This window comes from Epargyreus clarus, unplaced genomic scaffold (assembly GCF_041222505.1).
Source record: "Epargyreus clarus isolate Ecla_fem2 unplaced genomic scaffold, WU_Ecla_fem_2.2 ptg000023l, whole genome shotgun sequence".
In the NCBI taxonomy this organism is placed as follows: domain Eukaryota; kingdom Metazoa; phylum Arthropoda; class Insecta; order Lepidoptera; family Hesperiidae; genus Epargyreus; species Epargyreus clarus.
This window is the reverse complement of record NW_027332230.1, coordinates 8,965,640-8,980,620: the sequence shown is the minus strand read 5'-3', so window position 1 is coordinate 8,980,620 and position 14,981 is coordinate 8,965,640. Positions and strand designations below refer to the sequence as shown.

Sequence of the window (14,981 nt, the reverse complement as noted above, 5' to 3'; positions counted from 1 at the left end):
ACCCAATTCTGGCACCCCTAACGCGACACCTATAAATAACGTTTATATTCAACATGATAAGGTGTCTTTTTGATTCCCGTCGAAATTCATGATAAGTCATTTTGAGGGCTGTAGATTTTTTACTAACTGGTAACATGTGTTAACATTTGCTGATAATCCGGGATTAACACATCATAATAAAGAGATGAATACGTAGTTTATTCAGCCCGTCTGTCGGCTATTCGACAGCGTTTAGGGGCGACAGGTGTGTTGACGCAACTCATCTTATTTGATTGGCCCCGTCGATCCTGTACGGGTACAAAATAGTTGTTTATAATTAATACAATAATAGTTGTAATTTAAGTTTAAATAAATGAAAATAAAAAGATGTAGAGTAAGGGAAAAAGCATAATAAAGTTATTAAATGTCGTTCTATACTTATTACTCCAAATGTTCCAATTTCAGGTAAGTACTTACTATGAGCACACGCGTGGAAAAGAACCAGTATGTAGTCAGTTTTCAATATTATAAAAAGTAAATTACTCCACCGTACTGCATATTTGAACACTAAATTAAATTTAAAATAGATCAATAAGACAATAACAGTTTATTCATCAATAATAGTAAGGTTTTCACGACATTGCTTTACAATCAACAAAGTCACACTTTAACACAAATCCCTAATAAATAACTATAAAAAAAAATATTTATTTATTTTTTAATCTCACTTCACGCTCCCTAAACAATTGTGGGGGCTCAACAACGCTACATAGCATATTAATCATAAATCATAATCCTATCCGTGATCGAGCATTTTTTAACTATTGCCAATGAATTTTTAATGATCATACGGTGATCGTGTTCAGGCGACAGATGCGCGGTGATAGTGCACGCACCATTACCTTCCGAACAATCCCGGCTAGTGGCCCCTGCTCGCATCTTCATAAATAAACACCAGTTACACTGCATGAGTGTTGTTGCTAATGGTATGTCACGAAAAGTTTTGGGAACTATTCCGTAGAATACGAACCATAATTATATTTGTTCTCGATCACTTGAATCGGATGGAATTTGAAAAAGTATACTATAGAAAACGAAAAATATAGAAAGTTGATAGATTAGAATATTATAGATTTCTTACTGAATAATGGAAAAAATGTGTAAGCGGCGCATCGTAACGCCGGTTTCAGCTAACATACTATTACAAGTACACTAAATAAATTCCTTTATGGTCAATTGATATAATAAAACACGCATAGCTATGTGCAATACTTACACGTTACAAACTTTGGTAAAAATATAGTATCAAGCATGTACACATTATTATTAAAAGCGACACTATAACTAAATCACAAATTTCCAAATCAACAAATCAAACGCAATCTTGACTGCGGTAAATAAACGGTTCATACAATTGACTGTATACAGGAACCCAACTTCACAAATTGGTTTGATTAATCTATTTCAAAATCGCATCTATTAATCACTGGCTAGGTCTGCCAGCACTGGCACTTCCCCAAACTCATTCAATTAAAAGTGGGACACATTTGAATCGATTTTGACAGATCACCGTGACGTGGCCGTGCAAACGCGACGTGCTTCCGCGAGACAATACTCTCTAATCAGTTGATCGGTTGTCATTGGCACGTGACACGACAAATAAGCGATAGCGATCGGCAGATGTTTCGATTCTGCGTACGAGTGCGAGTACTATGAAACTTCATGAATTAATGTTATTTTTATCTACCACATTAATAGGTCTGAGTAATTTACTCGATCGCATATCTACGATCAAACGATTGAAATACCAATATTTTAAATTGAATGTAACTTTTCATTTCTCTCTGAAGAGTAGAATAATTTACTGCATTAATTAGATACTCCGTATAACATTATTACACATTGTACAGATTCCTGCACAAAATTGTCAATTTACTCGATTTATCAAATACTTCAAAAGTACATAAAAATCTATTTAACTAAACAGTATTGTCACGGCTACCTATTGGACTTATAGCTAACATAATCGTTGATAGAAAAAAACAACTACTATAAAGTACTTAGAACATTTAGACTCATATTTTAATAATAGAACACGCTCAAAGTAACAGATGCGTGGCCCATATTTTGATAAACTCCCGCTACTCTATGAACGGAGTGAGCGGTAAATGAGTCGAGAACTGAGTGATGCGGTGCAGGGGACAGAAAAAATAATGCACAGTTAATGCACAATATCCAATGCACCGGCATTTGTGCATTGGATATTGTTAAATGGTTTGTGAGGGCTATAGTCGTAACACCAAAAAATAATAAAAGTAGAATATAATACTTTTATACTCAAAATATCATTAGAATACGCCGAATAAAATAGATATTAACATACACATATTTAAAAATATATGCATTTAATCAATTAGCAGCCTTTTAACACGCGTCAGTCCCTAGTTATTTATGAAAGTTTTACTTTCATAAATAACTAGAATACTATAATACTCGTATATATAATATATAGTTCGAATACTTACTCCTTTTTCAAAGAGTAAGTATTCGAACTTTTCATTTACTTCTTTAAAATTTCTTTTAAATCAAAATATATTAATAATGAGATATTAATAATAATTATAACTCTTAAGAGACTGACTTTTATGATATTGTATAATGTTAAAGTACATTTTCCGATCGCTACTTGGCTAGAATCAACTTTTAAACTCTACCTAACTGTTAGAAAAAGTATTTACAGTATTTTGAAATTAAAATAACATGTAGTATGTTTAGTAGCCAAAAAAATGTTATAGGTATCTATTATTTTAAAACCTATTACTTAACTCCCAAAGTAAAATAGTAGTTCCGTAAAAGAATACCTACATGAGCGTGGGTTCAAAACAGTGATTCTCTTATGAGATCTATATATAATCTGGCGTCTGATAGCTTTTGACAGCGTTCCTATGCTCCCCCAAGTTGAATCGGATATGAACATTTCTCATAATAATATCTCCGATTGTTTTCGCCCAAATAATTTTCCAATAGGGCGCTTTAATAAATGCAATGAATTTATTCTTCACGCTGCATCAAAAACTTCATTATTGGTAGTGTTTAGTAAGTAATCATGTAAAGTTTACATTTTGTGCTTGTATTATATCAAGTTTAAATTACATTTATGTTTATAATTTGGTTCTTTCGGAATAGCTCAGGAGTTGTGAAGCTTATTTATTATATATCTTTGCATAGCTTACCCCCGGTACATATAAATTATTAGTCACTTTTTTTAACCGACTTCAAAAAGGAGGTGGTTATCAATTCGGCCGGTATCTTTTTTTTTTATGTATGTACACCAATTACTCCGCCGTTAGTTCTTCGTGTAGGTACTAAAACTGGTTCCCTATATACACATTTATCTTTCATTTGGTTTCAATCAATTTATAAGGGAGAGTACCTCTTAAACTAAAAAAGGATTGATGATTATTTTCTTCCCACGACATCTCTACACAGAACCCTAACACAACAATTTTCCAGGACGAACTTGTTGTTATTGCCATGAGAAACAATTACAAATCCCTTGACATTACATTGATAAGTATCCCCAATACACCGCGGAAAAGTTTCTCACATTCAAATTACAGTGTTGTACGCAAGGGTGCTAGTTACACTTGATCCCAGGCCGCCTCTGGGGACACGGCACTAGTTGCTAAATGAAAAATAATCGCGAGAGCCCTGCTACCCTATTTATAACGCCAACGTATTGCAAATCTTGCCCCAAAAGTTCCCATACAGTAGATACAGTAGACAATCCGGTAGATGACTAACTTGAGTTTCTTTTAAATATATTAATGACTAATTAGCTTTTGAACAGTTGTATAAAGTGAAAAATGGAATATTAAATAAACATTTATTATTATAGATTTGTTGCAAAAAATCACTATCAATTTATACATATTTTTGTAAAGTTTTTATAAAAAGAGACAGATAAGATATTTTATGGTTTGATATTTAATTGTTCAATGAAGGGCCATCAAAGAATAACTTTTCCTGAAAAATCAACAAACACTTCTGATTTATTTAAACAATTATTTTTGCAAAAACTTTGTGTTTTTGCTTTTTAATATAAAAAAATATAAATTTTGTTAGAGAGTGGTGCCACTATAGCTATACCTACCTACCTACTTTTATGTATCCTGTAGGGACTTCTTACCATTTCGCGACATTGTAATCACTTTAAGTGCTTGCTACGATTTGCACTTCTAGGGAGTAACCGAAAAGAATAATGGAGATTAATGCAAAAGTAACGTTCGAGATCGATGCCTGGATCGCTTGGATTTAAAAATACATATTACAAAGCTGATAACTTACAATTTTTTTGTTTGGTAGCTATTGATAAACTTAAATGTTAACAAATAATTCCAAAACTTGCAAATTCATGATCTTGTTTTCATATAGTGCAATTTCATTCTTTGGGAGTAATTTGAATATTGAGATATTTATATACATAAAATTATATTTTATGGCTCCAGTTTGCTCTTAAAATTTATTAAGATTAATGTCATAGTTGACAACGACAATTCAATGACAATTTTCATATCATAATGACTACATAGCACCCATGTTCTTGAAAAACACTGCACGTAATAGGATAAAAAATAAAGTTTAGCTCTATCTCGTGTAGATCGAAATATCTTTAATTAAGCAATCAATTCACAGAAGCTTTTCCAATCACACTCCTAATAAAACAACACACACATACTTCTAACAAATTATTCGCAAGGCCAAGATAATCAAACAGATCAAAGTTCACAAAGGACATCCCGTGGGAGCGCAGGCGCAGGCACAGGACACGGCGCGCGGGCGTAATCGCGCATCATCGTGCGAGAGACCAACTTCCCACGTTTATTGCGATAACGCGCTTATGGGCGCCGTATCGTGTCACGCCCTTCATCTCAACTATGCGTGCCGAATCCATGACATTGTCATTCGATTTGTTCGACTAGCAATGTTAGTCGAGTGTTGTTGAAATCGATTTTGTACAGACAGTAAAACTTAATCGGGACTAATTTTAGTTTAGTGCTTTCGATAATATAGTTATTTGGTGGTTGAGCTAATATTTCAATTAATGCCTAGTAACCCTTATAATTCAGGCAAACAGACATACGTATATCTGAGATATATAGCCTGCCCTATAGGTACTAGAGATGAAATAAAAGTTAACTGTAACTGTAGATATCATTTGCCGAACTAAACTGCCGAACCAATTTTCAACCCACTTTGAAAAGGACAAAGTTTTTAAAATAAATAAATACAGCCTAACGCTGTATGTATTTATTTTTAATAGTGGCATACAAATTAATTCCAGGGGCCTACTACCATCTTTTAAAAACCATCATAGTTTAGAAAAGTTTTATTTCCTCCTTAAAACACTAAAATATTCCATCATACACAGTTGAACAAACTTAAACCCTTATTAATTTTTCGCTTATCCATTGCATAAAACCAACTGAAATTGTCATATTTTGTTTAAAAAGTTAAATTTCTTGCAAAAAAGTAAAAGTATGATTAATATAATATTGTTTTAAGAGATGTTAGTAACCCCCCAGTTTGTATATACCTAAAGCTCAATCGATTCCGAGTCATAATCGCCACATTATAGGATAACACGCTAAACATCTTCCATTATGACCAGATTTTAATAACGTCAATGACAATCCTCTAATTCGGACAAGGGGTAAGGGACCCGACGTTAAGTGATTACAATCGGTGATAGCTCGGACCGCAATCAACACGATTAACTTAGGGCGTAACGGCGGTTAGGAGAAAAGCCCTAATGAAGCCGTTTTAGAATACTATAGTTAAGCTGTAATGAAATACATAGAAGTTTTATTTTTATTTGTTGATGTGATTGTCGTTGCGCGATTTTAAAATCAATTACTTATAATATCAATAGTAAAAGCTGTGTTTGTGGCAAAATTTGTTTTTAGGCAGTTATGTGTACGTGTTCTTCTTATAGAAGTAAATGGGTGCGTAAATCGCGTAACGTTAACGTGAGTTTGCTGGCCATAAACGTCTCTAAATAACTATAAATATAAGTTTAGGTACTACAACAAAGGTCTAATAACGCCTAATTAATTGAATATTTTAAAATATGGCAGTAGTTTAACTAAACAACTTATAAAAAGGTACAAATATGCAACTGTGAAGCAGAAAAATAATTATACAATTATTTTTAATTAAATTATTAGCATTATGCCCCTTTTGTACCACATCATTTTTGGTTCAATAAAGTGTACATAAATAAAATATTTTTCTTTTAATTATGAAACAACCAATTTGCCTCGCAAAACTGTTAATAGACATTTTAAAGTTAATACATTTCCAATACATTCATGCAAACGACATGCTAATAACAATAATGTAGTTAAGAACTATAATTTTGATTTCACTGATATTCGAGCTTAGAAATAAAGCGCACAAATGATTTGATGCCCTTAAAAGCAAATATTTGTGGCAAGTGCACATCAGGGCGGACGCGTGTTCGCCACGCGCCGCCACGTGTCACACCTGCGTGGCACTTGTAGAGTCGTAGGGCGGCATTGTTCTCGGGGAAATGTAATTGCTACAAGCATTACACCCGTTTTGTCATTCAAAGCAATGGGATTTGCACATGACTCTATATAGAGATGATTTTAACAAAACAAACGCACGCTCAATAAACACATTATGTTAATTAATTTGTAGATCCTGTAAAGTGTGGGTATTGATTTCATTCTAAACCGGAGTCTATTTCACAAAAGCAATTGTTAAACGCAGTTGATTTCACGTTTACCTAAACATAACAATTGATACCTTTTTCACTTTTCTTTCTTATCCTATTTTCTTTTTTGTTTAGGTAGGTAATGACTAATTTTACCATTTTCAATAATGATCATGGATGAATTTCGACCGCTGAGCGAACACTAACATTCGTAAATTCATTTGATATATAACGAGGAAACTTATGTGTAGTTCTATTACGAAATATATTTATTCAGATCGAATTCCCAGCGGCATTCGATCTTGAGAGTAAGATTGGAAGCTGGATTGACACCAGGCCGGCAACTCCCGCTGCTCGTGTCAATCTATTTGCAACGTTGCAGCCGCTGTCAAACCGGATCGCCGGTGACCACTGGATCGCGTAGCCAATAATAATCATGAAAAGTGGACGCTACTTCTCTAAATATATAAGTTGAGCATTTAAACAAAATGTCTTAACGAAATATATCGAGGCTTTCACTTTAGTACTATACTAATCTACAAGATAATAAATGTTCTATAAGCAGAGTAAAATTTTCATTAAATATTTAATAAGGTATATTATTTCCCGGTTACATTTATCTATTACTAAATAAACTAATAATTTTTAATGAAAATGTTTTAATATGTTTTTCATAATTATTCAGCGCTAAAATCTTTAACCTAAATATTATCAAGAAAAAATTATATATTTTCCATAAATGTAATTTTCATTTCTTTCTGAAAGACTGACTTCAGAGGAAAACTTTATCTAAACAACAAGTACGCTTACACATAAATACCATTTATCCTACGTATCTAATACCTAAAATCGAATAAAAAAACTAAACATCACATTTTTCAAAATCGTTATCTAATCTCATACCGTCGGGGATCACAATAAAACTAAAATCGTTGGCAATTACATACAATTTATCGACACGGCCGCCACCGTGCAGCATCGCTTGATGGATTAAATTGCACCATCCCTATGACAACGTGGGCACGAAAAAATACGCTCTGTATTATAAAGCAGCTGGTCATTTTTCAAGTGATTCCTTTTGCTCTACGCTGGAGCAGGTGGCTTTTTATTATGGACCGTTCACACTAATCTAGGAACATTTAAGTGCAATGATTCGAACCTAAAATTATCTGTAGTAGTTTTGTTTCAATAAACTAAACTGTTCTTCAATATAATTGTTTTTTGTACTAGGCCCTTTTTCTAGTATGATTGGAATCATCAAAATGAAATCGAAGTCCGTTGCGTACCTAATGACGAAAACGTTTATGTAATAGAAGTGCCTACTGGTGGTATAAGTTTCATCTGTACATCTGACTTACATAGGAGGTGGTCATCATTGTCCTCAAGACTGTTAATGAGCGGCAGTGACCACTTACCATCAGCGGGACTGCACACACGTTTGCTACTTCAGACAAAAAATAATTAGTCAAGTGTTAGTCAAACTCGTACACGGAGTGTTTATGATAGACAGACAGACAGACAGACAGACAGCGGAAGCTTAGTAATAGGGTTTTTAACCTTTGGATATGGAACCCTAAAAACATTTTATTCTTCAATCCAGTAAATCGATTTGGATACATATTTATCAAAGTGATTGTACTTTTCACAAAAAGTTACAGGGTTCTGCCTAGAAATCGGATAACAGTTTTGTGCTCGCACGTGGTACCCGATGAAACTCGTGTGAAATATAATTTAAACCAGCTATTACAGAGCATGGACCGTTTACCGTAAATTGTGCGTTTACTCAACGCTTTCGGCGAGCTGTGTTTGCGGACCGCCGCTGATTTTGAGGATTCGTGTTGAATTAGGACACGACATGGAATTTATTTTTGTTTTTCCGTATTTGCATATCCGTTTAGAAATACACCTATGTTGCTTGTTTAATTAATCAAACCCTAAGATCCTTAAAGTAAATAATTGTAATAAAATCGGACTTTCTATGGATTTTATTTTTTATGTTTTACCTTAAATAAAGGCAAATAAATAATTCAACTCGTGGTCGTCAACTCATTACTTTCCTACTGCTGATCATGGGTCTTTTCTAAATGTGAGACCATAGGATTCAGACAGACACAAATAGAATTCGCAGTGTGAATTTCACACACCTTCAAAAACTTTTTTTGAGAACTCCAAGGCATATAGTTGTCTTCTGTGTTTGCTTCACTGTTTAAGCAAGTTGTAATTAATTTCTAATATGTACGCAAAAGTTTTAAAAATCGGAGATGCGTGTCTGGGATTCGAAACTTGGATGCAGAGGTCGTACTACTAGGCCACTTCTACTCGTACTTACTTTTATAATAAACTTACGTTTAATTTATTTTAATTAAATTAATGCTTCACACATTCATATGAAACCGAAACAAATCCAAACCACTGACAACCTCTTTCGATAAATTAAAACAGAGCGAAAGATATAACAAATAAAACAATCGAAATGAAGCAATGTTTCAAAATAATTTCATTACGGATACATTTGCGTGCACTACTGTAGGTATATGCTATATTTGCCGTGCCGCTTCACCCAATTTTAATTGTAATATGTGAATTCGTATTTTGCAGGCGAGTTTTAATTATCAGGAGTCGCGCGAGCCTGAGTTACGCGACCGCTCGCGATATTTATGGCAGCTCCCTACCATTCCGATACACTTTTTAACGTAATGAGCGTTTCCTGCGCGAGGGTGCCGCTATATACACACTTACACAGCCTTGCTATTGTTTTTCCATTATGTACACGGTTATGTGACAAACAGTTTTTCTTGTTTTGGATAAACTTTTAAAGCTGTTCCCCAAAGCATGTTATGGAAATTTAGCTCCTAATCCACGCACAAATTTTTCGATGTTATTTGCGTAATGAAAATTGAAATCTTGCTTAAATGACGAAAGAACTTTGTAAAGAAATCTATAAGCTTGACAAGTTTTTAAAACGAGTGAAGCAAATCGCACTTTAGATCGCTCGGATTAGCTCTTTTGACTTTCCAAACCAATAATTAATATAATTAAAATATATTTTTAACTTACATAAAATGTAGTAATTTTCTAACTTAAGTATATCTTATGAAATTAATCTCAAATAAGTCTTTAGTTCCATAAAAATATGTTTCGTGACAATAAATAATTGATCCATGTCGGGCGTCATGTCTCCTAGGTTATGAAATTAGAATGGTCGCGTCGGGTGTACCGCTGTGGGTTCATACGTGATCAGCTATCTGTGTACGGGCGGTCGCGGCTCACTCGATTCCGTATTGCATTAAACATTCAGAAGGAGCACACGACGCACAAGGTCCGGTTAAGGGCCTCTACAGACGTGCAACTTTTAGCTTCGGCGATTGTCGATTTAGCTGCTCCGGAAGCAAATTTTTTTTATAAAGAAAAATAGCAGATGAACATGAAGTCCCCCTGATGGTAAGGGGCTACTGCTGTTCACAGACATATCTACGTAAACCAGATAAGATTTAATTTCTACCTGAGGTCGCCCACTGATACGCCATTACCCCTTGAGGACTAGGCTGGAACACCTCGGATAAGTATGTATCCCTTCTAACCAGAACATATCAGCCCTTAACACTGATAGAAAAAGGTGTGGCGGTAGTGCCGCTAGAGTGGAAGCACAGAAGGTTCTACCACCTTATGCAGCAAACACTCCCACCGCTAAACATTGGAGCGCAGGTCTCGCTGTTACTTTTCAACGTTTCGTGCAAGTGAACTCGATTCAAATTTATCTTGCATTTACCCTCACTGAAACGCACGTTTACGACATCGCGACCGAAAGAAGCAAATCACCAAAACGTAACACAACATCTATGCAATCTCCAAAACCGAATCGCAACTAAAAGTAGGACGTCTGCTTAGCCGTTACACAAAAATAAGCGCCTATTATAAAATTAACAGTTACACCGCGAGATGTCTGCTATCTTTTTTTACGAAGGCTCGGCGCCCGTCAGCCGCGGCCGAATTACAAGACACTAATTGGACTGCGAAAATTCTGTGATGGACGGAACAAAAACATTTTTTTGCCAACCCTGCCACGCGCATGTGTTCCGTAGTTTTAACATTATTAATGTAAACCACAGGCGAACCACATTGTCATAGATAAGGTTCTTTTTTAATTTAACTAATTTTGATACAATAAATGTTATGGGATTGGATTAACGGAGCTTTAATCGGAATAACAAAACCTTCGACATATTATTTAGTTTAAGCACCTATAACTTACACTGATATCTACGAAAACCTAGAAAAAAAGTTGGTTGACGTATTGAGTTAGGTAGGTACGTTGATAAGCGTAGCCCCGGGAAATCTTAATATTGTAACAGTCGTTATTAAAACTTTCAATTTAACCCTGGACTAAGTAAACAAGAGGTACTTAATAGATATCTCTCAAAAAGGGAAATTTCGATTAACTTTTAAAATTGAATATAAGGATTAGAACTCTTCGTGGCAACTTAACGTTGGCGGTATTATAAGGTAGACGTAGGCATCTACCTTATAACAGCAGCAGTTATAGTAGGAGAGCGCTGTATTATAATTTACAAGATTCATAAATATGTGAGAAGTAAGTACTTCCATAAATCATTCAAGCATAGACTGTAATGGATTATAGTCTATGCTTGAATGATATGCTTATAGATACGCCGCTAGTCCATTTTTCATTAATTCAGGGTTATCATAAGTCGCAGTGATCAATTTACATTTACAGTGATTTAAACTAACTTCCATATGACAAGATTATCTCAGTTCTCAGGAGTGGCAAGGCGTCTATGATCGACTTCAGGTAAAATCTCCGTTCTATATAGAATTGGTTACAGTACCCTTACCAGGAGTTTTTACGTTTCGACAAATATGACTGTTTTGGTATTTGTTTACGTATTTGCCCATACAAATTCCAATCAGCGCCCCTAGCGGATTGTGTCCAGAACTAGGAAATCGTATGGGCCAATACGTAAACAAATACCAAAACAGTCATATTTGTCGAAACGTAAAAACTCCTGGTAAGGGTACAGATTAAAATAATTAAACGCTTTCTACACTCACATCCCTACACTAGGATTTCCTGTATCGTGGGTGCTATGGACACACAGAGACAAATACACAAACACCCAGAAAGAGAAACCTAAATTTATAATTTAGATTTCTCTCTGGCTGGGAATCGAACCCGGGATGTCAGCCGGTATGGTGACCGCTCCGCCACGCGGGTCGTCAATGTATGATGTATGGATGGTTGGTTGCCGGCAGCAACTGCTTCCCTTTAAGGGGACTGCATTATTGTATAGTACTTTTCAGGATCAACTTCAAAGATCTGTAGGTATACTCGCATTTTTTATATTTAAATTACAAGTAAATAATATAGGCACATACCTGTACTCTCGCTTCAGTGAGGTCGATTTTCATGGCAATCTCTTCTCTCGTGTATATGTCGGGGTAATGGGTTTCTTGGAAGGCTCTCTCCAGTTCCTTCAGCTGCGCCGATGTGAACGTGGTCCGGATTCGGCGCTGCTTGCGTTTCTCCGTCAGCGAGCCTTCATGTCCGCCATACACTTTGTAGGGAAGACCAGCTGTAAACAAAATAAAGGATTAAATAATACATGTGTAAGCATGAGAATAAATTTCTTTAAACATAACACAATATATAATAGTACATGGTGCAAAATAAGTAATTTCCAACATTTTCTTAAGAATTTCAATGAATAAGGTATGGTGACTTATCTATGTATTATGTTATATATTTGTTTTAATGTGCACTTTTAATTATTACATTTTACTGCTCACTAGAATAGGACAAGACGTGCTAAAATAATAATTTGAATTGTGTTCACAGCATTTTATCTATAGGGTAAAAAAAATGTATGTACCTACTGTATTTTATCTGGTAAAATTAATTTATAGAAACATATAATTATAACATAATTTAAACTTAATTTAGATACTAGTTAATTATATTCTAACAGATAACGTTGACATCTTATTACAGTATTTAAAAATTTCGGGCTGTCTTGCAAAAGGGAGTACACAGGTTGTACGGCCATTTTTGTCTCCCCTCCAACACGCACCCTCGCCCTTGTAGGCACACAATCCTGAAATGTACCTCCACGTTTCTACCTACACATTTTATAAATAAACACAGCGAAACATTGTTATGGGAATTCGGATGCGGTTAAATAATTTTCATTTCATTTACCGCATGTAGGTTTCGTCATTTGATTATATATTTATATTTATGTATGTAATTTGGAACTTAAGTGTAACCACAAGTAACTGAATATATAAAATCTTATTTTTAAGCCATGTTAATCATATTTCAAATAAAATCATTATTTACTAATTGTGCTCATTTTACTTTATTTTTGATTTTTATACAGAGCTCTGTACTTTTAAGTCAATTTTACATGTTTAATATTTTATTCGTTGTATCACTGTAACCTATAGAAAAATATCCAACCTTCACTTATAATAGGTAAAATAGCAGTAAACAACAAAGTATTCGCACAAAATACGTAGCAACACGTTTTCTCAACATTACCGAATATACGTGTATTGTATAAATAAGTATACATAAAGAATTACATCTGCGAAATCTTCCAGAGGCTATAAATACGTAGAGTGCGGTGGAAAAACCCAACCTTTGGGATGTCGCGTGGCATCCGTATCGATCGTAGCCCGTAGCGGAGGCTTGCTCTGCTACGCTAGGAAAAATGCAATCTTTGTGCTCACAGTTCCAATGTAGAAATATCATTGTTATGTAAGAAAAGGTAACATTTGTATCGAGAGTTTTGAAATAAAATATATTACTTTTAAAACTAACTTCTTTATTAGAATCTGCAATTATATTTCACTTTGATGTTATGATCATTTATTACAACTTTGGCGAACCGAATTCTGCATACTTTTTTTTTTACTTGAACGTGATGTAGTCCGTATTTCATGAGTACGAATGTAATACTAGAAACGAAGGAAGGTGTCTTGTTAAAGTTGTAATATAAAGTCATATACCATTTACGCATAGTATTATTTTAAAAGTTATGTTGCGGCTTTAAGAATTATTGGTGCGAGTTTAAACGCAAAGTAGTGCTTTATGTAATAAAAATAAGTAAAGTAAACGAAGAAAAGTAATAAAAATCCCATTACGACTCACGGAAAAGTTAAACGGAAAGATTATTAAAGAACTGCCAATTCAAATTACAATAATAATTGTTAGATTTTTATTACAACGGCGCATTTAATATTTTTGCCCAATTATCATCATTATTTGTTTAAAAGTTATTCAATTCACGAACGAAAAAGATTATTGTTTACTTACTTAATCTACGGATAAACGTCACTTTCCTTCGTTGTTTTTAAAGTTATTTTACTTAACATGTTTTATTTTTAATGAGTTGTTAAGGTTGAATTTACTTATTGGCGGCTTTAGCTCGTAGCATTCGTAGCGCTACGCTTGATAGAATGGTTACATACATTGCAATGTTCATCGAAAGTTCCCGTGGTATTCTTTTATATAATTTAATGCAGTGACTATGAACTATGTAACGAAGGTATTTATCGAAACATGTATATAATATGGCACTGTATATTGACTTTATTGTAATTTTTGATCATTTTCACAGAACTTCAATATAAATCTTAAAATTATTTTTCCTTTATTTTATTAGTTATTATTGCTCAAAAAATATATATCTAACGTAACAACAACATTATTTATACTGTCAGCGTTTAAAAAATATGTAATAATTATTGACTTATGCCTGATAACACATATTTCAATTACAGCAAACAGACAGTACTACATAAACCTGGTTGTGAAAGTAAAGCGAAATCCCCTGAAACCATTAGAGGCATTAGACATTAGACGCGCGGACGTGGTGCGGGCCGCTGCGGACCGCAGACCGCACGCGCGCAGCGACAATTACCTCAAATGAACCGGAATTAATCGAGACTCGCTTCTTGGCCGAGCTGCGGTCTCATTTGCATTATTAATAGAGGCTCCGGGGATCCAGGGGAGGCGGGGAGTTGCCGCGTGTCACTGCCCCGCCACCCCGCGCACCCCCTTGCAATTTGCGGGACCTAATGAAGAGGATTTTGCCAAGATGTTTCCGTTCTTATGATGTATAATTTGAGTTTACAGTTCGTGGGTCAGGCAGACCCTGCTCATTGTTATTGCAACCTTCATTGCTTTGTAACGTTCTAAATTTAATGCTACCCCTACTTACGATTCCTACCTCTACTTCTGCTT

The 14,981-nt window shown here is 34.6% G+C and overlaps 1 protein-coding gene across 1 annotated transcript in view; it reads right to left on the bottom strand.

Annotated features, from left to right (window-relative positions):
- Nucleotides 1–14,981, bottom strand: part of LOC140751800 (uncharacterized) — a 50,632-nt gene that overhangs the window by 20,365 nt on the left and 15,286 nt on the right. The window contains exon 2 of the mRNA XM_073085843.1: nt 12,113–12,309. Within this exon, the coding sequence (XP_072941944.1) occupies nt 12,113–12,309 (197 nt within the window). The remainder of the gene's footprint in view (nt 1–12,112; nt 12,310–14,981) is intronic.